Raw genomic sequence first — 25,287 nt, forward strand, 5'->3', positions numbered from 1 at the left:
CGGAGTTCCTAGATACGTACTGCGTACAACAAAGCTGGATGAGGGGAAGGCCAGGGCCAAAGCTGCGGTTGTGTTGTTCGGATCAAGTGCATTCAAAGCGGCTAGGGTTTTGTCAGGAGGGTACGTGAAAGAAGTCAGCGACTGCATTCTGCACATCGTGGCAACTGAGGACCTCAGCGAAAAGACATATCAGTTTGCAAGTGAGGCTTTGATGACAGAGCTTGGGAATCAGTATATGCTTGCTGGAGCTGTGCGTGCTGCTCTTGGGTGGGGGAAGTGTTGAAGGGTGGTGATTTTATTATCAAGCAAGTTTACAATGACGGAAGCTCTGGTGCTGAGACTTCCCAACATATTGGACCTCATATCATGCTAGAGGCAAGTTCTGCTGGTGAGCTTTGAGCAAAGATGGGGATGGGCAAGTATGTGAAACCAACTTCTAAAGTTTTCCGAGCATTGATTCTGGTATGGATGAAGACATTCCTTCAAGAGACTGCAAGTGGCTTAGACATGGTGGATGCTGCATTGAAGAGATCAAGCTACAGGCTGTGGTCGTGTGTTCCAAAAGAGACGTTTCCAGTAACTGGATGGCAGCAATACAAGAATAATAAAGATGGGGTCTATGGGAAAAGAAATGCAGTATTTGGGGTTTGTTGTTCAAGTGGACTATGAGGATGCACGATGAAACTTCTGTTTATATATATATATATATACTTGCAATCTTAGAGATTTAGCTTAAGAGAAAATCAAAATTTTTAATACAATTAAATACATACTACTCATTTAAGTTTTTTTAAAAACTGATGTTTGATAAATTTATTATGATTAAATAGATGAAGTTGAAAAAAAAATTGAGAAAAGATTTATATATGTCGCATATTTACTAGTCGATTAATCAATTTAGCAATTGATAAAATATTCAAATGAATCCAAGCGCAAGTGTAACAACTTCAATTGACCGAAGTATAACTGCTGATGAGGATAATTTAGGATGAAACTGGTACTTTTTCAGTAAGATGTGCCAGTGTGCCCTGCACAATACTATGATACATTTATAATCAAGCTGCTAAAGTTTATAAATGTTCTTCTTTGCTAGATGGGTATAGCTTTCAAGTTAACTTTGCTGCATTCTTTCAGCCTGTGTAAGTTCGATTTATGTTAGGTTTCTTAGGTTTGTTTCTTTAATCCGTTATAATAATGATTTAATGTTAATTTTCTGTGCGAATCGTTTTTCCTCTTTTCTTAGAGCTTTTTATGCAAGCGGCAACTTCAATCTCACGTAAGCACGCTGGTTCTCAAGAACAGGATGAACTTTAAAAAGCTTTGACCCAGGCCCTGCTGAAGAATGCTTTTTTTCTCTCTCCGGACAGTCATAAACACATCTAGTTTTTCAGACTCAAACTTCAATTTTTTTGTCCATTTGTGAACATAAGAAGGCCACAAAGGATCAACAACCAGAGCCAAAAGAGATCCCGAGTAAGTCGTTCGCCTCTTTTGTTTGGATTGCCAAGGACATCTGGCTCCCTCAAAATGAAAATAGGAGAGATGCATAGTGCCCGTGCCCTTCTTTTGGCTAAGACATGGTTAAGGAAATAGCCTTTTTATTCGCCTATAAATTGCTGTTTGATTGATTGGAGGACGTCGGGCGCCCCGATGCCAACGACGAATACGATGACGACGAGCCGCCGCGGCGCAAGAGGCGATCGATGACGAGGAGGAGGAGCCGCATCTGAAGTACCAGCGCCTGGGAGGTAGCGTTCCCTCTCTTCTCTCCAGCGACACGGCCTCCTGCATCATCGTTGCCGGGCGGATGATCGCGCTAGGGACGCACGGCGGCAGAGGTGCATTTGCTGGATTACCAGGGAAACCAGGTGAGTGTCTTATCAGTTTTTTTGGATGGAGTGGAATGGAATGGGGACTTTTTCCATCCAGGTGAAGGAATTTGCTGCTCACACTGCCACTGTGAACTGAGCTTCGATGGCGCTGGAGAATTCGTGGGGAGCTGCAGCGATGATGGATCCGTGCTGGTGAGCAGCCTGTATACCGACAGTCACGAGAAGTTCCACTACGACATGCCTATGAAGGCCGTCGCTTTGGATCCAGACTACCGCAAAACAAAGCGTTTTGCTGGCGGGGGACAGGCAGGACGTCTCATACTCTACAGTAGCAAAGGCTGGTTTGGTTCCAAAGGTTATCAGGTAGCTTAATCTCCATTTTCTTTTCATTCTTCACTGTTTTGTCACGATCACTGTTTTCGCAGGACTTGGACTCGGGAGAGGGTCCCATCCATGCTATCGTGAGGAGAACGAGCGTTATCGCGTGGGCGAATGACAAGGGTGTAAAACTGTTTGATACAGGCTCACAGCAGCGTCTTACTTTCATTGAAAAGCCAAAGAACACTCCAGACGCCGAGTACTTGCGTCCCCATCTAGTTAAGGTTCGTGCTTATATGATATTTCTCTCCTATAGCATATAGTTTTTGTTTTCCAGGATGATGTGCATTTGTTAATCGGCTGGGGAAGTTGCATCAAGATTGCTGCCCTCAGAGTCAGGGGAGCTGACTTTCCTGGAGGCCTCAATGCAAGGTTTAACCTTCTCTTGGGGACAAAGTACGTAAGTACGTCGAGATAGTATCAGTTTTGCAAACTGATGACGGCATCTGCGGCCTGGCTTCGTGTGCGGAATCTCTTATGATTCTTACTAGCAAAACGGAAACAACGGGGTACACCGAAACAGGTACATGGCTCGTCTATATTTCTTCAGTGCGTAACCTTAAATGCTAACTGTGTTAAGACCAGCCTGAAGTATGCATCTTGAACTGGAGAAACGAACAAGTGCTAAGAGATGCGCTCTCTATGCATAGTTGTGAGCACTACAAGGCTAAGGATTCAAGTTTGCTCACGCTCCATTCTCTGGTATGATAAGATGTTATAAAGAAAACTCATTTGCTTGTCGTTTGTAGGAAGTAGCTGCCCTGGTGTTCAGTGGGCCGCTGGAGACGAGCCCTTATACTACATAGTCTCGCCAAAGGACGTGGTTGTTGCTCGACGAAGGTTGGCTAGAATTATTTGTACAGGCAGCTGATTTCTTCTGCAAAATCTTTCCTGGCAGGGATGCGGACGATCATGTTCAATGGCTTCTCAGGCATGGGCGCTCTGACTTGTCGACGTTTTCTACGGTACAAAGGCATCAAAAGTAAGAGCAACATTCCTCGCTTGCGATTTTTTTTACTTTATTATATATTTTTTTTCTCAGGTGGCTCGAGAAAGCACTAGTAGCTGTAGAAGCTGGAAATGCTCGTGTTAAGCTGTTGGACGAGATGTGTTCTTTTTCATGGTAAAAGGCGATGACTGATGCATGCTCGTGCAGGTTGGTGCACAATACTTAGATCACTTGATCCTGAGGAGGGAGTACGTGCTTGCTGCTTCTATGTGTCCAAAGATCTTGCGTGGTAGTGTTTCGGCTTGGGAAAGGTGAGGCTACTGTTTTTATTTCGGAAGACGTTCTGAGGCAGACGAGTAAACGCAGACAGGTATCTCATTTCGACCAACTGAGACAGTTGCACGTTCCGGTCCCATTTATACCTGTTGTTAATCCGCAGCTTCGCAATACTGTATATGGGTGAGCTTCCGAATGTGCAGCGTGAGCTCTAACATGGATTTTTAAATGTCTTAAGGTTGTCCTGAATCGGTTGCTTGCAAATCCTGGGCATCATGAGCAGTTCTTAGTGCTGGTTCGGAGTTGGCCCCGACACATTTATTCTGTACCAACAATTATATCTGTCGCTGAGATACAATGCAGTGCCAGTGGAAAAACTCCTTTCTTACTCGAGGTAACTACTGTTGTTGTTTGAAGAGAGTGTAAGCTGGTACAGTAAGGATGAAGGCGCTTACAATTCTTTACCATTCTCAGGGACAGCTTGATAACGTGCTAAAGCTATATCTCGAGGTATATCCACTAGCATTGCTAATTTTAAGTCGTATTTTTGCAGCTGCAAAAGCACGCAGTCTTTGATATTATCAAGGAGCACCATCTTTATGATGCTCTTCATGGGAATGTAAGCTACATCTAAGTTGTATGTGGAACCTCTGATCCATGTTGCATTTCTATTTTTTTGAAAAAAGAGCTATTGGCTTACTCGTTCAGCAAAGAGAAAGAATTAGGTGGTTTCTTCTTTAGACAACTTGCCTCAAAAAGAGAGCTGCCAGTGTCTTTTACACGACTATTTACATGTTCGAACAAGACACAAACGCTGGAAAGAAATATCATGACTTACAGGTTTTGAGATTTATTTTACAGGAAGGTTGTAAACTATTGAGTTTATGTGCAGGTGCAGTTATATGCTGAATTCGAACCACGATTGTTGCCACCTTTTTTAATAGCAGTCAGTATTACAATCTTAACAAGGTATAAACTTGTTAATTTTGTTTTTTAATATGTAATATATTTTTACAGGCATATGATGTTTGTACAAGATTAAATCTTGTCAAAGAAAAAGTTTATTTATTGAGTCAAATGGGAAATGCAAAAGAGGCTTTAACTTTGATAATCAATGACCTTAAAAACATGATGTAAGCTCTTGCGATGAAATTATTCTTAGATGTGAACTGACAATGATTTCTTGAATGCAGGCAGTGGAGTTTGTGATGATGATTTATGGAATGAGCTTATCAACCAGAGCTTGCACAATCCAGATATGGTCGGTACTACTAAGTTGATCCTCTCATATTGATGGCTTGTGTGCAATGCAGATTGGCACGCTTTTGGATCATACCATGGGAAATATTCATTCCATGCAAGTTATAAACAGAATTCCCAAAGACATGCCAGTGCCACGGTACAATATCTCACTGTGACGAGGGGAAATCTCTATTGACATTGAACTTTTGTGCAGTTTGAGAGACAGGCTTGTAAAGGTTATCATGGATTACAAGACGGAGGCATTACTCAGGGAGGGTTGCAATAACATTCTCAAGGTGTGTGTATCAGCAAAACATAGAGATCCTTGCACTAAAACTCGTAATCCAAGCCAATTTCTACAATTTACAGCTGAAGTGCCACAACTCTTACAGGAAGGCGGTGGTTACCAGCAAGAAGCCATGCTGCATATGCTCGGAGCCCCTGGTTAGCCAGAGGGTGGCAGTGTTAACGCTTTTCTGCAGCCACTCTTACCACCTTAAGTGCCTCCAGGACATGAGTCCTGGTAGTGCCGAGGAGCAAAGCTTGCAGAAGGTGACGAACAGCAGCTGGACGAGCATTACTAGTACTACAAACGCAATCTTTCTTGGGTGAAAGAGTTCCAAAAAGAGAGGTGGAGGTGGAAGAAGAGTAAAGAAGTGGTGAAAGAAGATAACCAAAAGAAAGCAAGGATCGCTAGCTACTGCTGCTGCTACTGCTGGTATTCATCCCTGTGTACGCACCACCAAAAACCGAAAGGAATCTCTAATGCTTCTCGATTTTGCGAAACGGTATCACTTTTCATTGTAAACTGTCACATATTGGTAAATGCATGATAATCAAGAGATAGAATAGCGTTAAAAATATAATATATTCAAGTTTATTATTTATCGGTTCTAATTATAATCAAAATCAGTTATTATTTCTAAGACTCGACTGTATTGACACTAGTTTCACCTTCATCGCTGGGATTTATCACAGAGACATTGTCAAATTCCACTTCAAAGCCGAGATCGAGAAATAATTCTCTCAAGAAATAGAAATCGTCATCGCTTAGAACTTCCGACAGTACCTCATCGCAAGACAAATCAACCTCCCCCGCAAAATCTGCATCAATGCGAGCATTAGCATCTAAATGCTGGGCGGCATCCATCTTTTAGTACAGAAAATAAACCAACCAAGCCTTACACTTATATGGGGGCTAGCTGGAAAAAGACAAAACTGCTGCGGAACGATCTCGTTGGAAGGATTTGCAACTCACTATGTAGGTGTAGGGCCCCTTGCTCTTTGTAAACATATTGCCAAGGTCTTGCGACGTCCCCACTAAGCAAAGATTCATTGGTTTTCCAAATTTTGGCGGGAGGAGGGGATATTCTTTTCCCATTCGCGGTTACTTACACCCTTGGAAAAATCTATTTAGAAGTAAGCAAGGAGTCACGCCACCAGGTTGCGAGCAACCATCCCTTCCATGGTAACGCCAGGACCGAACGCAAGAATGACCCCCCACTCGGGATCCGGCTTGTCGGCCGCGGCGTTCACCTGTCGCATGTAATCCAGCACGTAGATGATTGTGCTGCCGTTGATGTTGCCATAGTCCGACAACACCTGCCGGCTACACTTGAGCTTGTCCCCTGCCAGCTGGAGCTTCTTCTCGCAGGCGTTGAGGATCGCCGGGCCGCCGGGATGGATCGCCCAGAACAATCGATCATAGTCCACGCCGCCCGCCTCCACTCGCCCCGAGCGCTTGAGCAGCCCCTGGATGAATCCCTCCACCTCGCTCTCGATCATCTGGGGCAGCTCCCTCCCCAGGCTAAAGATGATCCCATCCTCGGTCAGCCGGCCATCGATGGTCTTCTCCGAGCCCGGGACGAAGCACTGGCTCGCGGTCACCAGCTCGTAGCACGGATTCTCCGATGGTAGCGGGTCGGCGCCGATCACCACCGCCGAGGCGCCGTCGCCAAACAGCGCCGCGCCCACCAGGTCGTAGGGACGCTGTGGATTCGGAGGACGCCAGCCGATGAGCGTGGTGTCGCTGATGACGAGGAGGATCCGGCTGCCTGGATTGTTCTCCGCCAGGTCCTTGCTCACCCGGAGCCCGCCAGCGCCGCCGCAGCACCCCAGCATGTAGAGCATTACTCGACTGATGTCGCTGCTGAGGCCGAGGTGCTTTGACAGGTAGAGGTCGCCGCCGGGGAAGCGGACCTCGCTCGAGGAGACGTAGACGAGGTGAGTGATGTCGGAGATGGGCCTCCCCCACTCGGCCAGAGCCTGGGTCGCAGCAGCCACTCCCATCTTTGTCACGGCCTCACCAGCGATTTCCAGCCTCTGTCGGATGCTCGGGGTCCCTGGGGTGTAGAACTCGGGATGGTTTTCCAGGATCTCCTTGGACATGACCACGTATCGAGTCTTGACTGTCGTAGTCTTGCCTGGAGAATTAAAAACATCATCGGTCAGTCCCAGAGGTTCCGGAGACAAAGAATTCGAATAAGTATACTCACAGAGCCTTTGGAGCTTCTCCTTGAGTGCTGCGTTCTCCACTTTGGTGTCCCGGAAGTAGCCATCCACCAGGTACTCCTGCTTCACCACTGTATCTGGCAAGGCCTTTCCAAAGGCAAGGAGCGTCGCCTTCCCCGGACGAGCAGCTCTCAAGTTCTTCCGCTTGACACCGCTGCTGCTTCCATTAGACATGGCGTTCTCAGCAGCTGTTGCCATGGGAGTGTAGAGCTCTACGTCTGTTGTGCCGAGATGCAAAAAGCTTGGAAAGCTGACACTCTCTTTGCTCAGGCCGGGCAAAAAGTATTTATATGTCGTAAAGCTCGATCGGGTGCCCGATCTGCTCCGTCGGGCCTGGGCAGGTCCGGGAGGCAGGCAGCATGAAGCGCAAGCACCAACCTTATTCCACCCACTTCAAACATTTTCAAAACACGCTCGACCTTTGGCATGGGAAAAATAGATTTAAGCTGGCATCTCACCAAACACGCGTGCACAAAAATGCGCATGTCGTGTCAGTCTAGACCCAGCATAGTTCTTGGATGACAGGATGTACCACTTCCTCAAGGACGGGAGAGATCTCGGCAAGACTTTAACGACGACTTTGAGAACCGCGGAAAACGAAACTAGAAGAAAACTAAAACAAAAGCGAAAAGAAAGAATGGAAGTGTACAAGGTATCACAGGTTTTGACTTCCAGGAGAAGACGTCACAAAATCAAACCAGGAAGACAAGACCCAGGCAGATCAGACGAAAGACCGAACGAGAACTTTAGACTCTCACACGCGCGCTCACTGTACAGACAAAATCAGCACCAGACGCATGATCAGGAAGGACGAGGAGGACGAGGAGGTTTCCGCTGCTCCCTCTTACCGTGAGCAAAGTGGCAGGAATTTCCAAAGCGGCACGTACCATGGAAGTAGTCGACACACAGCCTTTCTTTGTAGCAGCCAAATCCCACGTCCTGGATGGCATTCCGGCAGCACCGCAAGAGGTAGTCCAGGAGCTGCCTAGCCCGCTCAATCTGCGGCCAAGACCCGAGGACGACCACGATGCTCTTCTCAGCTTCCTCCTCGTCCGCATAGATTCCCACCTCGACGTTTGTCAAGCGTCGTATGAAATCGACATTCTCGCCACCTCTGCCGATCACTGCCCCGGTTACAGATCTGTAGATGTTCAGCCGGAGAGTTTCCGCCGAAGTGTAGAGCTCTGTGTAGTACTGCGGGTGAGCGAAAGGGCAAGGAGCCAGGTCCTTCGGACAGTAGCGGCAGACCATCCTCGTATCACCGCCGGGCCTCACAGCACCATCGAAAGCGTAGAAATCACTGGCGATGTTTTCCCTCCGAGCCGATGGTTCTATCTGGCGCAAGACATGAAGATGCTGGCAGCTCCTTGGATTGGGACACCCCGACTGACTGCATACAAAGAAAACCACATGGATTCTCATAGATCGATCGGCACTGCTGGAAGAAATAGACTTTACCTGAAGAAATGATCGTAGCAAACCCAGGGCTGATAAGGCTGCGGAGGTGTCGACAAGGAGTGGAGAAGCAGCGGATCGAGATAGCGGCCGGAATCACTGCATCGATTAGAAATATCGCATCGATCGATCGATAGGAAACGCGGAGATTACCCTGGCGGGATATTGAGCGAACCGCTGAGACCTTGCGCAGACGACGATCCTGGATGCTGCGGCTGATGCGGCTGCCTCGGGGTAGGAAATTCGTGCTCCCTGCATCGGAAAGAGCGGATTGGCACCGAAAATCACAAGCATTTCTACGTTACCGGATGAAATCCGAGAAACAAGCTTGAATCTCCGTGCTGGAGAACGGTGGAACCACCGGAACGTCGGGAACCGGCTGGACAGAGAAATAACTCGACATTGCGATCGATCGCGCGCCCGCGCCTTAGCCTGATCAAGCAAGCAGCACGAGAAGCTGTCTAGAACCCTAGAATATGCCCGCCTTGCATATCATTTCGAAAAGACAAATCTCTACCGTTCAAAAGCTAGATGCTAATCGTCACCGTTGATGGGCTGAGAAAATCGCCACCGATGGCTGGAGGAATCTCCTTCGCATCTTTTCTAATTCAAAAGTTAGGGTTCTTGCTTCCACAGCAAGAAGGTGGGGAAGCGCGACTGGACGATGGAGAGGAGCGTCTGCTTGTTGGATTTGAGGAGCATGTCCTCAGTCCCCGGGAGCGTCCCGGCGCTCAATCGCAGCGCCGCATCAAACAATTGGCCTCGCAGCAGCTGCGACAAGATCACCCCCTTGGCGGCGACGCATTCCTTGTAGAGCGGAATGTAAGCGATGATCACCTGGAGCTGGAGCGGGAGCTCGTCCAGATGAAGCGCCGAGTTCCCCTTCTTGAGAACTCTCATCACATTCAAGTGGTGCGCCTCGCCCAGCCTCCGCCCCCTCGCAAACGCTGCCTCGGACCACTGTTCTTGCAAGAAGCTCCGCAGCTCCGGAGTGATGGCCTCGTCCTCGGAGCGCGAGATCGTGTCTGCGAGCCTGTAAGTCGCCTCTGGATTGCTCAAGAAATCCGACTGGAGCAGGAACGCGATGCCTCCCAGTGACCCGCTGCTTCGTTCTCCCGCGGCTTTGATGATCTCCACGCTGAGAGTTTGCAAGACGTATCTGGGAACTCGAGCGAGGAGGTAGTCCGCCACCTCGAGGCGGCAGCTTGCCGCCGCCGCTGTGAGAGCCAGGCAGAGTTCCATGTCCTTGCAACCGCGCTCCACAAACCACAGCACCACTTGCATCGAACCTCTCTCCGCAGCTCTCATCAGGGGTCCCAGGAATGCGTCGGCTCCGCCGTCTTCCACCAGGCATTCCATGGTGTTGATCTTGCAGTAGTGAGCAGCGAATCCCAGAGCCAAGTCTACGTCCAACTCGACATTGCTTCTTCGAGCGATCTGCGAGAGAAAAACACGAGTTAAGTAGGCACGATCGGTCAAAGAACTAAAGACGAAAAGAGAGAAGATCGCGCTTGCCTGTAGAAGAATTCGAACGAGCTCGGTGCTTCCAAATCGCGAGGCCTCGAGGAAGCACTGGTTGACATTATCAGCACCCGCCTCCACGAGGATTCCCAAGAGTCCCTGCATGGCAGTCGCGGCAATCCCCGTCGCCCACCCCGGATCAATCGCGTTGGAGAAGAGCGTGAGTGGAAAGCACGCAGCGTCGAAAGCTTCCGTGATATCCTTCACAGTCAGCTTGTTCCCGGCCAGCTCTAGAAACCTCTTGAAAGCCATGAGCTGCATCCTCGACTCGACGATGGAGCTCTGGAGACCGCGGCTGCCTTCCCCTCGACTGAACTTCCCTTTGCCTCTCGAGTGAGAGCCAATGCACTTGAGCGCCCAGTCTGTGAATCTTTGCACCTTGGCAGCAGCGTCAGCTTTCATGTCTTCGTTCTCGTTACTTTCCTTTAGTCTATCGTGTAGCCTGTGTTTAACTCAGAGTTGATCTGTCAGTGCTGCTAGAACTGGGCTTTCTTCCGGTGTCCTTGACAAATAGATTGATCCAGGAAGATACCAGTGACGACGATCACCGAGCCTTTCGAAGATACCAGTCGATCGGGAAAACTTATCTCCAGGAAAATTTGATGGATGGACGCTTCAGTCATGGACTCGTCACCTAGGAAACCCAAGAAGAAAAATGCTATACACTGACACTCGTCCTGCTCGTCTCGAAGAAAAGAAAAGGAAGATCGTCAAGGAAACGTGTGTACCTTTGAGCCATGACGGTCACCGTGTCCGAGAGAGACATAGTCCGGCTTCTACAAGCCGAGACGCACGAAACCAAGAAGGAAGTACGCAGCGTTGCTCGCGTGAAATCGTCGGCGCCGGCGTGGATGAGCTTCTCGATCAGCCGCATTGCGCCGGAGAGCTCGTCCTCGGTGCTCAAGAACCACAAAGAGTCGAGCGCTACGCACAAACCATCGTTGAGGCGCTGTGGATCCGCCAAAGGGATGAAGCTCTCGGCGATCTCCCAGTCATGGCAGCTGACCGCGTTTTGGAATCGCCGGCCCAGCTCCGTCGCGTCAGCTTCCTCGCTCTTCTTGCCCCTAGACGATAATCTCTTTGGCGATTCGAATCGAAAGCCCTCACCTCGCGATAATCCCCCCACTCTCCTGCCACCGCCGCTGCTACTCGTCGTGTGATTCTCACCCATCATACCGCTGCTACTCGCCCTAGATTGCTGCTGTTCTTGCTGCTGCCGATTGCGCTCCTGCTGCCTCCTGGATCGAATCGCGCTTCCAAGAAGCAAGAATCCGGGCAATGGCAACACATCCTGCTGGCAAATACTGGTGGCCTTCATGCAAATCCATCGCCTCATGGGATCCACATTGCTTCCCACGCGCGGCGCCCTCGCTTTCCCCCCACAAGCCCTAGCCCAAGAACCCTAGAAAGCCTGACCGTTGGCCACGTCAACAAAACCCTTCAGCAGATTTGCCGTTAAAAAAGTTATAGGAATAATAAATACCATTTACCTTTAAATATTTTAAGTCTCTCCTTTAAATTGGATGAGACCAATTTAGGGCTCCTCCTTCCGATGCGGTGGGCGCGCAAGGCGATTGAGCCTCTGGTCTTGCTGCGCTCGCGGAAAGGAGCATCGTTCTCGTCCTCGGACGCCGGCGCCAGGAGCAAATGGATCAAAGTAGGGTCTGCGAGCTTGGGAGGGATCGGGACGCTGGCGCTGGCTTGGGCGCTCACTGGCGATGGCGATCGGCAGCGCCGCCTGAAATTGCTGTGGACTGTGCCTCTTCGTCTTGCTCGGGATGTGGCTACAGCCTCGGCCATTGTCGCAGGTGCGAATTATCAGTGTTCTAAGTTCCTTCAGTGTTGAATTGCTCGTTTGAGTAGATTATAAGTACTCTCTGTGGGGACTTGAAGAGGGCAGCTTAGAGAAGACTCTCGCCAAGCATGAAGTTCACTTAAGATGTGCCAATCGACTCCAAGCTCTTTGTTTCAAGAACGGTGGAATTTACATCAAGCTTGGGCAGCACTTGGGGCAATTGGTGAGTTTTTTCTGGGTCTTTTGCGTGATACGATTTTATCTTGCGTTTCAGGAGTATCTTATTCCTCCCGAGTACGTCAAAGTGATGCAAGATTCTCTGCTTGATAAGTGTCCCGTTTCTTCGTATGAACGGGTGTGCGATGTTTTCAAGTCGGAACTTGGTCGTCTCCCTCACGAGGTAAATACGTGTTTTTTCCTTGCCTTTCAGTCGATTTCTTTTCTTTTTTTTTTCCTTTGGATCACAGGTTTTCGTGGAGTTTGATCCTGAGCCATTTGCAAGTGCTTCTCTGGCTCAAGTTCATGTGGCTAAAACACACGACGGGAAGAAAGTTGCGGTCAAGGTATGCTTGGATACTGTGGAGCAAGCAGAGACATTTATTTTCCTTTTTTTTTTCCTGTTTCACTTTCTCGTCACAGGTGCAACACATGCATCTCACGGACTCAGCAGCTGCAGATACAGCTACAGTTGGTTTTGTTGTTAATTTGGTTTACTGGTTGTTTCCATCTTTTGATTACCGGTACTTCAGCCTCTCGAGCGCTGCATTTCTGCATTTTGCATTTCTACCTCGGAATCATTCCGCTTTTACGTTTACACCTTGATCTAACAGAGTTTTTGGTACTTCAGGTGGCTCTTGGACGAGGTGAAGGAAAGTCTTCCAAAGGTAAAAGCCTACAAAGTTTTTCGACATTTTTGGCTGGAAACTTACGCTGAATGCAGGAACTCGACTTCAACAATGAAATTGAGAATGCCAGAATGTGCATGGACAATTTTAAAAAACTCTCGCCGCGTATTGTGCCATTTATCTCTGTTCCCGAAGTTCACTTGGAGCTGAGTACCTCTAAGCTGTTAACAATGGAGTTTATCGACGGAATCAAAGTCACGTCGGTGGAGGGAATCAAGAACCTTGATCTCCGGCCCAACGATGTTGCTAAACTGGTAGGATTCGGACTTGCTTTTGGTAAACTTATTCATATGGTGCTTTGTTAGATAAGCGAGGCATTTGCACACATGATTTTTCGCCATGGCTTTGTGCATTGCGATCCCCATGCTGCTAATTTACTCGTTAGAGTAGCCCCGAGCGGAGGTGGTATACTTGGTAAGCTAGAACATCTCTAAGAGTTTCTTATAAAATTTAATGCGGTGTAGGACAGAGGAAACGACCTCAGCTTGTTTTGCTGGATCATGGAATGTACAAAACGCTCGAACCATCTATACGAGCACACTACGCTGGACTTTGGAAGGTTCGGAAGCTTCATTTGAAGTCAAAACTTACGATGATATTTTGTCTCGCAGGCTCTTGTTTTTGCTGATGCTCAGAAGATCAAAGAGCACAGCTTAGGACTGGGAGCTGGAGATTTGTACGTACTTTTTGCTGGAGTACTCACAATGCGGCCGTGGAGTCGTGTGGTCGAGAGCTCTATAGATCACTTAAACGTCCCACCATCGGAGGAGGGACGCGAAGAGATTCAGGTAGGATGTTTTCACTCTTCAAGCTCAATGCCTTAACTTGTATGAAATACTTGCAGATGTACGCCTCGCAATACGTCATGGAGCTCTCGGAGCTCCTGCGAAGGCTTCCTCGAGTTGTGTTGATGCTACTCAAGACGAACGATTGCTTGCGAACTGTGGATAGAGCACTGGTATGATTGAATTCGCTAGAGCGTGATGAGACTGATAAGTTTTCGATTGAAATCCAGGGAGCTCCAGTGAACACTTACGTGATTGTCGGGAGGGAATCCTCTCGAGCACTAGCGAGACTCCAGCTGCGCGAAGGAGGATCGAATTTTTGGTCGTACGTCAGTGTTTTAGTCCAAAGGCTGGAAGTGGAGCTGCGGCTCTTGAGCCTCCAAGTGATTGCATGGGTGGCTCTTGCATGGGAAAAGATGAACGCATCCAGGCCGTTGGTTATCCAGCAAGGATAATTAGCACTGTGCCCGGAAGGCTACACTTGTCAAGGTTGTTGACCCTGCGGTGTGACGCGTGGCAGCGCTACCTGGGGCGTCCACCGCCCGCCACGTGTCTACATGCAGGGCTCGGCCCTGGTGGTTTTTATTCGATGGAAGGAAGGATGAAAATAATCTTGGAAGGACTTGTGATTCGAGCATTGGCGAGGGTCTGATCGAGAGGAGTGTGTGAGAGAGAGGAGAGATTCACAGGTTTGATCTATCGATAGGAGATGGAGAGGATCGGGATTGTGTTGCTGCTGCTGCTGGCATTGGCGGCGGTCGTGGCGCAGGCGCTGGGCACCGCCAAAGAAACGAGCGACAAGGCGTGGGAGGGCGTGAACGATGTCAAGAACAAGCAGCAAAAGAAGGTGGAGGAGGCCGCCGACGAGGGGCGAACGTGGACGGATTGGGCGCGCGAGAAGGTTCATTCCTTCGCCGAGACTGGATCGAAGTAAGTTTCTTTGAAATATTTCGATATTCCGATCGTAGCTTTGGTTTCTATTGATTCAAGATGATTGATCCGTGTGCTCGGTTTGATCTTCAGGGAGGCCGCCGAGCAGAACGAAGCCATGAAGAATGTGGCAGACGATTTAGCTCGCAAGGTGTCCGAGCCTTTCGAAGAAGGTAAGAACATTGTAAACGATGTTCTTCACAAAGCCAGCGAGCATCTGCATGCAGTGAAAGAGAAGATCACGCAGACAGTCTCAGGTTCTAAGATTGCTTTTTCTTTCTAACGCCCAGCGTGATCCATTCCATGCAGGAGGAAAGCAAAACGCGAACAAAGCCCAGGAGAAAACCAAGGAGACTGTCAAGAGTGGGAGTGAGAAAGCCCAAGGCACTGCGAAAGAAGCCGCCAGAAGCGCCAGTGGAAAGTTTGAAGATCTCTCGAGCGAGGCCCAGCGCGTGGCAGCCGAGGCAAAGCACAAGGCTGGGAGCACTGCCGGGCAAGCCCAAGAGAAAGTGGCGGATGCCAAGGATGCCGCTCAGAAGCAGGCCGAGGATGCCGCAAAGGCTGCCAAGGAGAAGACCAGCGAGACTGGCGAGAAGATCAAGGAGGTGACCGAGCGAGCAAGCAGCGAGGCGAGTGAGAAGCTCAAGAGCGCCAAAGACTCGATCGGCAGTGGAGCCAATTACGCGAAGGAGAAGGCCGAGGGGCTCACTGGATCGGCCAAAGAACAGGGGAGCGAGGTCACCAAGAAAGCCAAGGAAGCCAAAGATCAAGCGAGTGAGACCACCAAGAATGCCAAAGATCAAGCGAGTGAGTCCGCCAAGAAGGCCAAGGATCAAGCGAGTGAATCGGCCAAGAAGGCCAAGGATCAAGCGAGTGAATCCACCAAGAAGACCACAGAGCAGGGAAGTGACGCTGCGAAGAAAGCTCAGGAGAAAGTGGATGCTGCGAAGCAGGCTGTGAATGAGAAGTCCGAGGCTGCGAGCAAGAGTGGTAGCGAGAAGGCAAAATCTCAATACGAGTCCGCCAAGGAGGCCGCGTCCAAGGCCACGGGCGAGTTGGGCGAGAAGTTGAGAGCTTCGCGCGACGAGCTGTAGAACAAGAACTACGTACCATTCTCTCGTTCGAGCTCGATCTGGTTGATATCACTTTTTGTGCTTGCTCGTTTGTCTACTAGTACTCCATTCAGTCAGATAAAAGCTTTCGTGTAAGATTGATCGCGCTGTGCAATCCAGGTGTTAGTATCAGAGCTAGAGTGTCGGTGCTTACCTTGGATTCGTGGAAAAAGCTTGGATCATAGCGATGATCCAAGTTACGAGTTTGTCGTACACTCGAGAGGTGGCGATTCGTACGCGCTACAGTAGTCGTCGATCATATAGTTGCGCCGGACGAATGAGAGATTTCCTTGGAGCTGATCATTCCATTTGAGTGAGCTCCACCACCTTTGGCTGTTAGTGTCGGTGATCTTGGCGTGACAATCATCTGGAGAAGTCTCGCAGTATTGGCAAGCGTCGATGGTAAATCCTCGGTAGAACGCTACGAATGGAGCGTGATCCCAGTCCACGGAGGAGGAGCCCCAGATGTTCGTGTAGATTCCCATGGGTTTCGTGCTCGGGTATGGATCCGTGGTGTTCTTGAAGACCCGGACTGGAATGTCGTCCACCATGAATCTGGAAAGAGCTAGCATTCGATCAAAGAACTCACTTCAAGAACTCTCACAACTTACATTACTTGGAAAGGATTCCAGACGAACGAGTAGAAATGGAAGTCGGCAGTGGGATCAAACCAGAGCTTGAATCGCTGCTCGCGCTTTCCCTTGCCGCTCACGAAGAGATTCGTCTGGAGTGTGTAGGACTGGCCAGTGGAATTCCCCAAGAACTCGAAATCCAACTCGTCGCGATCGTCCGTGAGCGAGGAGAGCTGCCACAACGAAGAGAGGATCGATCGCCATGGTGAAAATCTCTTACCATGTAAGCCACGATCGTGCCGGACGAATCGTAGGGTACGAGCTTGATCTGGAGGCCCAGCTGCCCAAACAAGAACCTGTCCTTGGATCCAAATCCAGCGCCGGAGTCGCGATCGAGCCTCAGATCGACCTCCTGGCCATGGCCGATCACGTCGACGTGATCCGGCGCCCAGGTAATATCGTAGTTGCCAGAGAAGGAAGACGCCGAGGAGGAAGACGAGGAGGACGAGGAGGATCTTGCGCGCCTAGCCGCGCCTACACTGCCACCGATCACTAGAATGGCTATGGCGGCGACGATAAGAGCTACCATGACCTTCTTCTTCTTTCTCCTGTGAAGAAATGCCGCCATTTTGTGGTGAGAGAAAGAGCCCTAGGTTTTGGAAGCGCGGATCGATGGAGGGGAGGATTCCCTCCTGGCGACTGCGCGGCCATTCTCTGGATCCTTGCGGGACGATCCGCGCCAGCAGCGCCTGGGTGCTCGATTCACGGCAAGAAAACGAGCTCGGGGATTTCAGCGTTCCAGGTTTGGCTCGCCAAGCTCAAGATCGTCGAGCGAAGGAGGATTTCGACCGCGAGCTCGCCGATGCCAGCCCTCCAGCTGTGATTTCTCGAGCTCGCGGCGAGGATGAGCTTGATCGAAATATCGATGTTCTTGAGAGGGGTACCAGCGGCATGCGTGCCACGATCTCGGCGGCGCCGCAGGCATCGCTGTTCCAAACTGGAACAGGGAAATCGGTCCAGGTATCTGGCGCCGCGATGAAGAGAGCATTGGCCCTACTCAGCAACGAAGATGCTGCCACTCCGAGCAAGAAGAGATCGAATGTGGAAGAACCAGCATTGGGATTTTCATCGCCAGGGGGAGGAGCAAACGCTTTGTTCCAGACAGCTAATGGAAAGAGTGTTCCAATCTCTTCCACGGCGCTCAACAAGGCAAGGTCGCTACTTGGTGGCGCAGAGAGCAATCGAGACGATGCATCAAAGCTCAAAGGATTTTCCACTCCAGGCTTTCGTGGAGGTCTCTCAAGGTTGCCTGCTTCAGTGCCACCATTCAAGCAGCCGCGACGTCGGTGGGTTTTCTCTCTTTTTGTTTTTCTTTCTCTCTGTTGTTTCGTTGAAGAATTCTTTTGTTCTTGGATATAGATTTACTTCTCCAATGGCTTTGGCATCCGTCAAGCGTTTCCAGCTGCCGAAAGATGGAAGCTCCACGGACACGCGCACGCTTTTGCCTTTGAGTGAGATTGATGGAAACAAGCCCCGTGCTCCTGCGAATCGGATGGCCATTGAGCTGAATGCAATTGGTCGTGAGAAAGGATTCCGGTTGCCACCTCGAGTGAAGTTGCGGGAATATTTTCAGCACCCGCCTCATCAAGTTGACAAGGTATGTCGAACGCTGTCATAACAAGACTGACGAACTTTTCATCCTGTAAAGCACTTGGTGTTTGTACCAAAGGAGATCCTATGCATGACATCGGATACTGCCAGGGATTACAAGATGAAACTGCTGTGCGGGAAGGCTGGTGCCTCTGAGCTTCGAAACATGCTTTTGGAAGGCGGTGCGAAACCGCATTTGGCAACCAACGAGTAAGCTTTTTATGATTTTGATTCTTCGTGCAAAAATTAGCTCGTGTTCTTGCTAGATGGGTGGAAAATCACTATAGATGGATCGTTTGGAAACTCGCATCGCAACAACGTTCATATCCTCGAAAAGCCCGAGGATTTCTTTGCTTACGTAACGTCCTTCGCGAGTTGAAGTACCGGTATGTGGTGTTTGTTCTGCACTTAAACCTCTAGCGACCGTGTGTTTGTCACAGGTATGTGAAGGAAATCGAAAATGGACACCGATCAGTCTTAAGGAAAATTTGTGAAAGAGATGCTTCGGCGGCACACACGATGATTCTGTGCATTTCAGCCGTGCGGAAGACGGGTGAAGAAAGAAATGAAAGCTGTCTAGTGGAAGTTACTGACGGATGGTAAGAGAACATGTAGGTAATAGTGCCATCTAACCTCATATTTCAGCTCTTGATCCAGGTATTGCCTGAATGCTGCATTGGACGCACCTCTATCGAAACAGCTGAAAGCAGGAAAGGTTTTCGTTGGACAAAAATTGCAGGTAACCGGCTTAAGCACCTCAAATTCTTGAGTGCCACCTCTTTTCAGATATCTGGCGCTTCGCTAACCGGCGCAATTGGTGGTCTTCCCCCTCTCGAGGTGTGGTGTTTCTTTTTTCTCTTCTATTAACTGCTTGTTTTATCTTTCTCTTCAGGCTTTTAGCGTCGCCTATTTGGCTGTGCACATCAATGGTACTTACAGAGCACACTGGGCAGATCCGTTGGGAGCTCGTAAGTTCTTTGACTGATTTCCTTTGTTGCTGGTTATGTTGACCAAGCGCAAGCCTTGGCAATTCCAGGCAGGCAGCGTCCTCTACCATTGGCGTTTAGATGTATCAAAGCTGACGGCGGAATTGTTTCTTCAACTTGCATAGCTATTACGCGGATATATCCGCTTCTTTATAAAGAAAAGTAAGCATAATGCTCTTTGTTCGTATATTGATTTTCTTTTTAATTTGGCACAGGCTGAAAGACGGGATGTTTGTAGTCAGAACTACAAGAGCAGAGAACGCCGCGCAGATGAACTTCGAGCAAAGGTTGGAACATGTAGATGCATTCTTTCTATTGCTGACTCTAGATTTTGCAGAAGAGCAAATATTGCAGAAGACGTGATGGCTAATTTCCAAAGTGACGCTGAGGCTTTCAACGAAGATGAAAGGTTTCATGAAGGAGCAAAGTTGTACCAGCTTCTGGAGGGTGCTTCTGATCCTGAAGTGGTGATGGCGGACATGACAAGCGAGGATCACGCGGCTCTTTCGGCTTATCAAGCGAGGAAACTGGTAGGCTCGTAAGCTTTAATGCATGCCTTGTTCTCTAAGCTCGCTTCTTGTAGTGTTCGAGCCAGGCTGCTGTGGAGAAACATGTGCAGAAAGCTCTTGAACATGCTAACCTTCATTCCAGGGATGTTACTCCATTTCTGAAAATTGGCGTCACTGGACTCCAATCTAACTTTATTGACGTCGCGAACTCAAATGGTTCCATCATGATTTGGAACCCAAGCGATACTCTGGTATGTGCATTCTTTCACTATTGATTGTTTAATCTTTGTTTGTAGACCAGGGAATTGGTAGAAGGAGCTGCTTACGTGGTTTCGAATTTGAAGCCGGCACCGCAATCCCGAGCGGGGAATCGTCTCCTAAGCGCCAACAAGTCGTCAAGGTGGCGAAAAATATCCTCCAAAGGGTTTACGTATGTAATGCTTCTTTCGCTTTGTCTTTCCTGACGCTGGATAGTCTTTCCAGATTCGAGTTCACTCCTCGTCAAGGATTACAGCTCTCGAGTCTAGTGGAAGTTCGAGCCTACAGGTACACACGCTTCTCTTTGTTTTCCATTTGACGAGTTTGCGTTGGATTGCAGTGAATTCGACGCTGCTGCTCTAGTCATATTTGTGGGTGAAGTTTACAAGAGCGGCGATCGCTTGAGGCAATGGGTGTTTGTATCGGACGGCTCAATGCAAGAGGGCGAAGCAGCATTACTGGCCATCGACTTCTCGGCCTCAGCGGACTCGTTCTTACAGTTCGAGTCCGCCTACTCCAACACAGTGGTAGGCTTTTAAGTTCATTCCCTTGTTTGTGAGTCCTGTGTGATTCTGGGTTGTCAAATTGTCAACCAGGTTGGATTTTGCAACCTCGTGAAGCAACACCCGGACGAGAGGAACCAAATGTGGGTTGCGGAGGCCACAAATCTCACGATTTACTCGTCCAAGCTCAGCTCGAGCGGGTATCACCACTTGTCCAAGCCTGCTGGATTGGTTTCGCGCTGGGCAAACACCTCGCCTCAGGTAACCAAGCTTCCTTTCTCGAAATCGAGCACAGCTCTCTTCTTTTCACAGGCGATCGAGTGTTTGCGGCACCGAGTCTTGCAAATCCTTTCGGATGGAACGTAGAAACAAGATATTCGTTTTCTTTCTCCTTTACAGCGAAACTATATCCTTTTGTGAGAGTTTTTCTTGTATAGATATGTATAGTTTACATGCTTCGCATTTTTTTACTTTCTAGTCGAAAGACGAGAACGCTGGAAAGAAATCTCCATCGTCCTTGGCCTCCTTTTCCGTGGTCTCCGGAAGATGCTTCCTGCAGCTATACAACACAGCCGCATGGAACGCGACGGCATTGTCCAAGAAAACAAAGTGTCCTCCCTGCGCGCAAATCACACCACAACGTCTCAAGCGGATGTGATCGCGAAATCACAAGTTTGTCAAGCTTACCTTTCTCACGCGGATGACTTCGCTTGGCACTTTCATTCGCTTGCTGGCTTCTATCCCGCCTTTGTAGTCCATCCAGTCGTCCACGCCATAGATAAACGAGGTGGGAACTTTCCAGTGGGGAGCACTGGGAGGAACCAAGAGAACATCAGCCTTGGATCTTTTCGAGTAAACAACCCACACCTTTCTTGGAGCGGGGATCTTGCAAACGCTCCAAACTTGAATATATATTTCAAGCACAGCTCGCCGCTTGCTCTCCCTGCCAGTGTGTGATAGATGTAATCTGCGAAACAAGAATGAGCTATTGCAAGATCTTCGAGGAAAAACACCGAGAGAGTTATTCGGACCTGAAAGTAGTGTCGATTCTTGCCCATTTAGAATGTTTCCGGATGCATAGGTACCAAAACGCGCACCGGTGTATCTGCGGACCAAATTGGGACCCCATGGGCCAAGACTCCTGTCCAGTGCAAGAGTGCAAGACATAAGCTTGCGATGGCTACAAACAAGCGAGAAAAGACCTTACCGTATTATCGCTTGAGGAGTCAAATTGGAATCCCAGAAAAAGTTTGCCACAGCTCCTTTCCATGTTGATCGGAACTGTATGAAGCGATCGGACTCAGGGGAAAACCCCGCTGGACCCACGAGAATGAGATGCTGGACGTGCTCTGGATGCTGGTCATACGAGAAATCGAAATTACCACCACTTAACTTACTTTGAGAGCATATCGAGCGGCAACATAGCCTCCAAACGAGTGTCCTAAGAGAATGAATTTGTCGAGGTTCTTGGCCTTGCGCCACTCCTCAAAGGAATCGATGAACCAAGCCTCCGTCTCTAGTTACAAAAAGAACCACGCATCAGCGCAAGAAAAAATCCATCCAAGTGAAAAGTCACAACTAAGTAGCTACGTGGGAAAACCAGAGCTAGCCAGGAGATTCTCATCTATCACTCACTCCAATCCATACCTTCCGTGCTGGTTTGTGAGAAACATTCCATCTAAGTAGAAAACTCTACGTGGGAAAGCCAGAGCTAGCCAGGAAATTCTCATCTCTCAATCACTCCCTCTCCATCCAGATTCCAAGCCATACCTTCGGTGCTGGTGCAAGTGAAATCCGGCCGGCTGGAAGCTCCCCACCCGAGCTGATCGATGGCTATGATCCTGAAATGCGCTGCCAGAGCATCGAAATTCCGGAAGAAGAAACCCTGCGAGGCGGCATAGCCGTGCACCATGACCAGCGTCGGCGCGCTCGCGGCATTCTTGTTCTCAAACGTGACCGTGTTGATGAATCGCGGCTGGTTGCTAGCGGATCGAAACCAGCGCACCTTGGATCCCGGCGGCCCCGAGCCGATATTCACCTGTTCTTGGACATAGGGCGTCCTGTGGATCGAAATATCCGATCAGAGGGAGAGGGAGAGATTTCCAGAGATTCTTCGATCTTACTTGACGAGCGTGAGGAGGCGCTGCTCGGATTGGATGATGTCGCTGCGCGAGGTCGGGATCCATCGCATCCAGCTCGCGAACCACAGCCGATCCCTGCTCGCCTCCGCGGCGGCGGCCGAGGAAGACGCTGGATTCACCTTGTCCGCCATTCTCCGCAATCCCATCACCGGCGGCGCGATGGCGCTGGCGGCATTTGAGAGCGCGATGAGGCGGCGCCGCGTCGATCGTTTCCTCTCCAAGAAACCTCGCCCTTCTTTCCTCCGTGCTTTCTTTGAAGAACACGACTGGTATTTAAACCAGCGCGTTAGAGCAATGGAAGGTTAGGGTTTGTGGAAAGAAGACACAATGGTGGGAGGGAAAGGCGCCAAGGGGCTGCTATCGGCCAAGTCGGCGCTCGATCTCAAGGATTCCAAGAAGAAGCCCATGTCTCGATCTTCCAAGGCCGGTCTCCAGGTGTGTAATGATCGAAATCTGTGCCGCGAGTCCAAAATTTCGATCGATTTCTTTCTCTCACACGCGCTTGGCTGTGTTCTTCGCAGTTCCCAGTGGGGAGGATCCATCGTATGCTCAAGACGCGCGTGGCGGCCAACGGGAGAGTGGGAGCGACAGCGGCGGTCTACTCGGCAGCGATTCTAGAGTACCTCACGGCCGAGGTGCTGGAGCTGGCTGGGAATGCGAGCAAAGATCTCAAGGTGAAGCGCATCACTCCCAGGCATCTCCAGCTCGCGATTCGTGGAGACGAGGAGCTGGACGCGCTAATCAAAGGCACCATCGCGGGAGGAGGAGTCATTCCTCACATCCACAAGTCGCTCATCAACAAGACGCCCAAAAAGGAGTGAAAGAAAGAAGTTTAGCGAAGAACACACGAGGTGAAGTTTGACACCCACAGCTCATTCATACTGTTCTTCCCTTTTCCTTTTCTTTTTTCCTCTCTCGGTTCTTATTCCTGTATTGGTGGTCGATCGATCGATCCACTCCAGCTCTAGTTTTTCGGGTTCTAGGATGAATCACACTGGAAAAACAAACACAGATTTAAGCTTGAAAGAATGAAAAGGACTGACTTCTCTTTCGTCGATGATGTTTCTACGCTAGCTTGAGTCTGTCAGTGGGGTAAATGAGATCCGGGTTTGATGCCAGGCCCGGATTCTTGTCCACGAGCTCCGTCCATCGCCCAGTTCCACAGGTCCGGGAGATTTTGGCCAGAGTATCACCCTCTTTGACGACATAGTAGCCGCGAGTTTTCCTGGCCAAGAACAGCAAACTTAGAGAAAGAGTCGCGAAAACTAGAAAGTTTTTGGTACCTCGGCCGCTTGACTGCTACCACTGCCAGAACACTCACGACCAGTGCCACTGCTCCAATCACCAAAGGAAGAACAAACCCAGTACTTCCATTTCGCTGCACGGAACTCGGCGGCTCTTTCTCTTTTGCCTGTGATGAAAGAGACAAAAAGAGAGATTTTAAGAAACCTCTTTCCACCTGGGAATAGTTTTTCTAGAGTACATACCTGGACGGAGCAGCATTGTTGATCCTCGACTTGCGGCGGCGCGCGATCACCACATCTCTCCTCGTCCACAAGCTCGGGATTGTTATCACCTTCGTCATCCTCAGTTTCGTCCACTTGCGATGACAATACTGAGGTCGACTGCTTATCCTCCTCATCTTGAAGCTCTGAAGATGCGGTTTCGTCCTCGAATTTTACAGGAGTCCCGCTTTCCTGCTGCTGGAGCTCTACGGGAGTCCCGCTTTCCTGCTGCTTGATCGAGGGTGGCGTTTCCATAAAGGCCGAGCCGGCGAGACTCGGAGACGATAGAACTTTGCCAATCGGCTGAGAAGTCTGCACAGCAAGCAGTCTTTTCGTTTTTATTGTAGCAAGGAAGGTGAACAGAAATCTCGTACCCGTGGAGACTTGTAGTCTGGAGAGGAGCTCGCCACCGCTGCTTGTTGCAAATGCTCTCGGATACCTCCAACTTTGTCCGTCGGTGGCATGGGACCTGCGTGAGCTACCTTATCAAAATCTGGAACCTGAAACATCACACCACACGCTTAGCTTTCTTCCAGTTTTCTTTTCTTCTTCTCACCGGCAGACTTTGAGCGCGAGCCTTTTTGGAGAGAGCTCGAATGCAAAAGCAGACCCTTCTGATATCCTTCTTCTCCACAACATCCGGGGGAGTGAAGAGATCGACATCGGGCAGGCCTATTCTCTTGCAAATCTGCGCAAACGCAAGTGGGAACATATATCTAGCTCGAGAAACAAAAATTGCTTGCCTTGAGGAATGAATCAACGTGAGAGTATGGGAGATATCGTCCACCCTTTGCATCGTTTGATGGTAGCTCCGAGGAAGGCCGCCTTGGAAATGCGGCATCCCCTCCAGAGCTGCTTCGTATAAGATCCTTGAACAGCTTGGAAACTCGAAACCTGGAGAGAGGCAAAAAATAAATAAATTTCTGGGAGGAGACACGTTCTTCCATTTCGGATTTTCAGATTGACTCACAGTATGTCTCCATCGGCGAGCAAATCCGCCAAGCTCCGATCTCCACCATATCGTTCCTCCAAAAGAGCTTCTAGCCATACCTTCGCTTGCTTCTGCGAGAGCCAAAGCCAATCCATGGAAATATTTCACTCGGGGCATTCAATCGATCGACTCGAGCGACAATGTCGAGAATCTACCTGCATGAATTCGTCGTCCAGCTCCCGGAACTGGACTGGCGACATTTCGCCAGCGCCTCCCTGCTGCGCCATTGCCCTCCTCCCTCCTCTTATCTCCGGGAGCCCTAAATCCAAAATCTCATAGCTCTCACTTGTTCGTCTTCTTCGCCTCTTCTTCCCTCCCCCTGACAGTGACCGTACAATGTGGCTGTTTGGATTGTGGCCCGGCCCATGCCATCGTCCCAAACTAGGTAGAACCACACAATATTCGCGAGGGCGAGGGGTTTATTTTGGCAAGAGGAAATTAATGACAGATATAGCAATGGCTAATCTTCCATAGCGAATCC

At 49.5% G+C, this 25,287-nt stretch overlaps 11 protein-coding genes and 1 pseudogene across 16 annotated transcripts; 5 read left to right on the forward strand and 7 right to left on the reverse strand.

Moving 5' to 3' along the window:
• The first annotated feature begins 1,696 nt into the window (after nt 1–1,696).
• On the forward strand, nt 1,697–5,126 carry LOC9653366 (annotated as a pseudogene).
• A 982-nt stretch (nt 5,127–6,108) lies between these two features.
• LOC9653152 (type III polyketide synthase A) lies at nt 6,109–7,398 on the reverse strand. Its single transcript, XM_002985525.2, has 2 exons — nt 7,173–7,398; nt 6,109–7,100 (listed from the first exon to the last, which is right to left on the reverse strand). Exons 1-2 carry the CDS (start codon nt 7,384–7,386, stop codon nt 6,109–6,111), a joined length of 1,206 nt encoding a protein of 401 aa, XP_002985571.2. The 5' UTR covers nt 7,387–7,398.
• Nucleotides 7,399–7,989: 591 nt separating this feature from the next.
• Nucleotides 7,990–9,046, reverse strand: LOC112340633 (zinc finger CCCH domain-containing protein 31-like). The gene is made up of 3 exons (XM_024659443.1): nt 8,949–9,046; nt 8,797–8,895; nt 7,990–8,578 (listed from the first exon to the last, which is right to left on the reverse strand). Exons 1-3 carry the CDS (start codon nt 9,044–9,046, stop codon nt 7,990–7,992), a joined length of 786 nt encoding a protein of 261 aa, XP_024515211.1.
• A 150-nt stretch (nt 9,047–9,196) lies between these two features.
• LOC9653367 (ankyrin repeat protein SKIP35) lies at nt 9,197–10,787 on the reverse strand. The gene is made up of 3 exons (XM_024659444.1): nt 10,777–10,787; nt 10,159–10,606; nt 9,197–10,080 (listed from the first exon to the last, which is right to left on the reverse strand). Exons 1-3 carry the CDS (start codon nt 10,785–10,787, stop codon nt 9,259–9,261), a joined length of 1,281 nt encoding a protein of 426 aa, XP_024515212.1. The 3' UTR covers nt 9,197–9,258.
• LOC112340614 (ankyrin repeat protein SKIP35-like) lies at nt 10,574–11,530 on the reverse strand. Its single transcript, XM_024659385.1, has 2 exons — nt 10,893–11,530; nt 10,574–10,841 (listed from the first exon to the last, which is right to left on the reverse strand). The coding sequence occupies exons 1-2, from the start codon at nt 11,498–11,500 to the stop codon at nt 10,823–10,825; spliced, it is 627 nt and encodes a 208-aa protein (XP_024515153.1). The 5' UTR covers nt 11,501–11,530; the 3' UTR covers nt 10,574–10,822.
• A 169-nt stretch (nt 11,531–11,699) lies between these two features.
• On the forward strand, nt 11,700–14,268 carry LOC9653368 (putative ABC1 protein At2g40090). Its single transcript, XM_024659474.1, has 12 exons — nt 11,700–11,972; nt 12,028–12,182; nt 12,234–12,359; nt 12,427–12,522; nt 12,599–12,699; nt 12,807–12,843; nt 12,900–13,118; nt 13,170–13,278; nt 13,329–13,423; nt 13,476–13,652; nt 13,709–13,822; nt 13,880–14,268. The coding sequence occupies exons 1-12, from the start codon at nt 11,717–11,719 to the stop codon at nt 14,102–14,104; spliced, it is 1,710 nt and encodes a 569-aa protein (XP_024515242.1). The 5' UTR covers nt 11,700–11,716; the 3' UTR covers nt 14,105–14,268.
• Nucleotides 14,234–15,793, forward strand: LOC9653153 (late embryogenesis abundant protein At3g53040). 3 transcript variants are annotated; one of them, XM_024659478.1, is made up of 4 exons: nt 14,234–14,579; nt 14,673–14,752; nt 14,807–14,836; nt 14,889–15,793. In XM_024659478.1, exons 1-4 carry the CDS (start codon nt 14,359–14,361, stop codon nt 15,671–15,673), a joined length of 1,116 nt encoding a protein of 371 aa, XP_024515246.1. In that variant the 5' UTR covers nt 14,234–14,358; the 3' UTR covers nt 15,674–15,793. The 3 variants fall into 3 exon arrangements, with proteins under 3 accessions (XP_024515246.1, XP_002985508.1, XP_024515247.1); XM_002985462.2 differs by having other exon boundaries at nt 14,673–14,836; XM_024659479.1 differs by lacking the exon at nt 14,807–14,836.
• Nucleotides 15,673–16,901, reverse strand: LOC9653154 (xyloglucan endotransglucosylase/hydrolase protein A). Of its 2 annotated transcripts, XM_002985527.2 has the most exons (4): nt 16,544–16,901; nt 16,303–16,496; nt 15,846–16,246; nt 15,673–15,798 (listed from the first exon to the last, which is right to left on the reverse strand). In XM_002985527.2, exons 1-3 carry the CDS (start codon nt 16,889–16,891, stop codon nt 15,889–15,891), a joined length of 900 nt encoding a protein of 299 aa, XP_002985573.2. In that variant the 5' UTR covers nt 16,892–16,901; the 3' UTR covers nt 15,673–15,798; nt 15,846–15,888. The 2 variants fall into 2 exon arrangements, with proteins under 2 accessions (XP_002985573.2, XP_024515248.1); XM_024659480.1 differs by lacking the exon at nt 15,673–15,798 and having other exon boundaries at nt 15,942–16,246; nt 16,308–16,496.
• LOC112340640 (protein BREAST CANCER SUSCEPTIBILITY 2 homolog B-like) lies at nt 16,868–20,620 on the forward strand. Its single transcript, XM_024659473.1, has 17 exons — nt 16,868–17,609; nt 17,683–17,920; nt 17,972–18,123; nt 18,180–18,299; nt 18,354–18,512; nt 18,571–18,652; nt 18,700–18,750; nt 18,806–18,881; nt 18,950–19,061; nt 19,115–19,186; nt 19,237–19,429; nt 19,483–19,659; nt 19,705–19,838; nt 19,892–19,954; nt 20,007–20,193; nt 20,263–20,430; nt 20,482–20,620. Exons 1-17 carry the CDS (start codon nt 16,882–16,884, stop codon nt 20,533–20,535), a joined length of 2,766 nt encoding a protein of 921 aa, XP_024515241.1. The 5' UTR covers nt 16,868–16,881; the 3' UTR covers nt 20,536–20,620.
• Nucleotides 20,582–22,600, reverse strand: LOC9653369 (1-acylglycerol-3-phosphate O-acyltransferase). Its single transcript, XM_002985528.2, has 8 exons — nt 22,293–22,600; nt 21,940–22,229; nt 21,567–21,685; nt 21,377–21,525; nt 21,201–21,310; nt 21,037–21,136; nt 20,857–20,980; nt 20,582–20,787 (listed from the first exon to the last, which is right to left on the reverse strand). The coding sequence occupies exons 1-8, from the start codon at nt 22,454–22,456 to the stop codon at nt 20,644–20,646; spliced, it is 1,200 nt and encodes a 399-aa protein (XP_002985574.2). The 5' UTR covers nt 22,457–22,600; the 3' UTR covers nt 20,582–20,643.
• Nucleotides 22,601–22,603: 3 nt separating this feature from the next.
• Nucleotides 22,604–23,365, forward strand: LOC9653370 (probable histone H2A variant 1). Its single transcript, XM_002985463.2, has 2 exons — nt 22,604–22,745; nt 22,832–23,365. Exons 1-2 carry the CDS (start codon nt 22,638–22,640, stop codon nt 23,129–23,131), a joined length of 408 nt encoding a protein of 135 aa, XP_002985509.1. The 5' UTR covers nt 22,604–22,637; the 3' UTR covers nt 23,132–23,365.
• LOC9653155 (protein OPAQUE10) lies at nt 23,125–25,216 on the reverse strand. Of its 3 annotated transcripts, none has more exons than XM_002985529.2 (9): nt 24,962–25,215; nt 24,786–24,877; nt 24,559–24,709; nt 24,372–24,503; nt 24,190–24,315; nt 23,798–24,127; nt 23,594–23,721; nt 23,354–23,535; nt 23,125–23,304 (listed from the first exon to the last, which is right to left on the reverse strand). In XM_002985529.2, exons 1-8 carry the CDS (start codon nt 25,031–25,033, stop codon nt 23,376–23,378), a joined length of 1,191 nt encoding a protein of 396 aa, XP_002985575.1. In that variant the 5' UTR covers nt 25,034–25,215; the 3' UTR covers nt 23,125–23,304; nt 23,354–23,375. The 3 variants fall into 3 exon arrangements, with proteins under 3 accessions (XP_002985575.1, XP_024515244.1, XP_024515245.1); XM_024659477.1 differs by lacking the exon at nt 23,125–23,304 and having other exon boundaries at nt 23,309–23,535; nt 23,798–24,007; nt 24,041–24,127; nt 24,962–25,216; XM_024659476.1 differs by having other exon boundaries at nt 23,228–23,535.
• Between the last annotated feature and the right edge of the window lie 71 nt (nt 25,217–25,287).

Source organism: Selaginella moellendorffii, unplaced genomic scaffold, assembly GCF_000143415.4.
Source record: "Selaginella moellendorffii unplaced genomic scaffold, v1.0 SELMOscaffold_68, whole genome shotgun sequence".
Taxonomy (NCBI): Eukaryota; Viridiplantae; Streptophyta; class Lycopodiopsida; order Selaginellales; family Selaginellaceae; genus Selaginella; species Selaginella moellendorffii.

Coding starts and splice junctions, on each gene's coding strand:
- LOC9653152 (XM_002985525.2), bottom strand. CDS start 7,386: ATGGCAACAGCTGCTGAGAACGCCATGTCTAATGGAAGCAGCAGCGGT. Junction 7,101..7,172: donor GGAGAAGCTCCAAAGGCTCT/GTGAGTATACTT, acceptor TTAATTCTCCAG/GCAAGACTACGACAGTCAAG.
- LOC112340633 (XM_024659443.1), bottom strand. CDS start 9,046: ATGTCGAGTTATTTCTCTGTCCAGCCGGTTCCCGACGTTCCGGTGGTT. Junction 8,896..8,948: donor TGTTTCTCGGATTTCATCCG/GTAACGTAGAAA, acceptor TTTCCGATGCAG/GGAGCACGAATTTCCTACCC. Junction 8,579..8,796: donor TCGCTCAATATCCCGCCAGG/GTAATCTCCGCG, acceptor CTTTGTATGCAG/TCAGTCGGGGTGTCCCAATC.
- LOC9653367 (XM_024659444.1), bottom strand. Junction 10,081..10,158: donor TCGTTCGAATTCTTCTACAG/GCAAGCGCGATC, acceptor TTTCTCTCGCAG/ATCGCTCGAAGAAGCAATGT.
- LOC112340614 (XM_024659385.1), bottom strand. CDS start 11,500: ATGAGGCGATGGATTTGCATGAAGGCCACCAGTATTTGCCAGCAGGAT.
- LOC9653368 (XM_024659474.1), top strand. CDS start 11,717: ATGCGGTGGGCGCGCAAGGCGATTGAGCCTCTGGTCTTGCTGCGCTCG. Junction 12,844..12,899: donor TGAAGGAAAGTCTTCCAAAG/GTAAAAGCCTAC, acceptor CGCTGAATGCAG/GAACTCGACTTCAACAATGA. Junction 13,279..13,328: donor GAGCGGAGGTGGTATACTTG/GTAAGCTAGAAC, acceptor AATGCGGTGTAG/GACAGAGGAAACGACCTCAG.
- LOC9653153 (XM_002985462.2), top strand. CDS start 14,359: ATGGAGAGGATCGGGATTGTGTTGCTGCTGCTGCTGGCATTGGCGGCG. Junction 14,580..14,672: donor TTCGCCGAGACTGGATCGAA/GTAAGTTTCTTT, acceptor TTTGATCTTCAG/GGAGGCCGCCGAGCAGAACG. Junction 14,837..14,888: donor GATCACGCAGACAGTCTCAG/GTTCTAAGATTG, acceptor CATTCCATGCAG/GAGGAAAGCAAAACGCGAAC.
- LOC112340640 (XM_024659473.1), top strand. CDS start 16,882: ATGCCGCCATTTTGTGGTGAGAGAAAGAGCCCTAGGTTTTGGAAGCGC. Junction 18,882..18,949: donor GGCAGATCCGTTGGGAGCTC/GTAAGTTCTTTG, acceptor TGGCAATTCCAG/GCAGGCAGCGTCCTCTACCA. Junction 19,955..20,006: donor GTGGAAGTTCGAGCCTACAG/GTACACACGCTT, acceptor GTTGGATTGCAG/TGAATTCGACGCTGCTGCTC.
- LOC9653154 (XM_002985527.2), bottom strand. CDS start 16,891: ATGGCGGCATTTCTTCACAGGAGAAAGAAGAAGAAGGTCATGGTAGCT. Junction 16,497..16,543: donor GCACGATCGTGGCTTACATG/GTAAGAGATTTT, acceptor TCGTTGTGGCAG/CTCTCCTCGCTCACGGACGA. Junction 16,247..16,302: donor TGGAATCCTTTCCAAGTAAT/GTAAGTTGTGAG, acceptor AGCTCTTTCCAG/ATTCATGGTGGACGACATTC.
- LOC9653369 (XM_002985528.2), bottom strand. CDS start 22,456: ATGGGATTGCGGAGAATGGCGGACAAGGTGAATCCAGCGTCTTCCTCG. Junction 21,311..21,376: donor ACTCCTCAAGCGATAATACG/GTAAGGTCTTTT, acceptor TGCACTGGACAG/GAGTCTTGGCCCATGGGGTC. Junction 20,788..20,856: donor AAGTCATCCGCGTGAGAAAG/GTAAGCTTGACA, acceptor ATTTGCGCGCAG/GGAGGACACTTTGTTTTCTT.
- LOC9653370 (XM_002985463.2), top strand. CDS start 22,638: ATGGTGGGAGGGAAAGGCGCCAAGGGGCTGCTATCGGCCAAGTCGGCG. Junction 22,746..22,831: donor CTTCCAAGGCCGGTCTCCAG/GTGTGTAATGAT, acceptor TGTTCTTCGCAG/TTCCCAGTGGGGAGGATCCA.
- LOC9653155 (XM_002985529.2), bottom strand. CDS start 25,033: ATGGCGCAGCAGGGAGGCGCTGGCGAAATGTCGCCAGTCCAGTTCCGG. Junction 24,878..24,961: donor TGGACGACGAATTCATGCAG/GTAGATTCTCGA, acceptor TGGCTCTCGCAG/AAGCAAGCGAAGGTATGGCT. Junction 24,316..24,371: donor CTCGCGCTCAAAGTCTGCCG/GTGAGAAGAAGA, acceptor GTGATGTTTCAG/GTTCCAGATTTTGATAAGGT.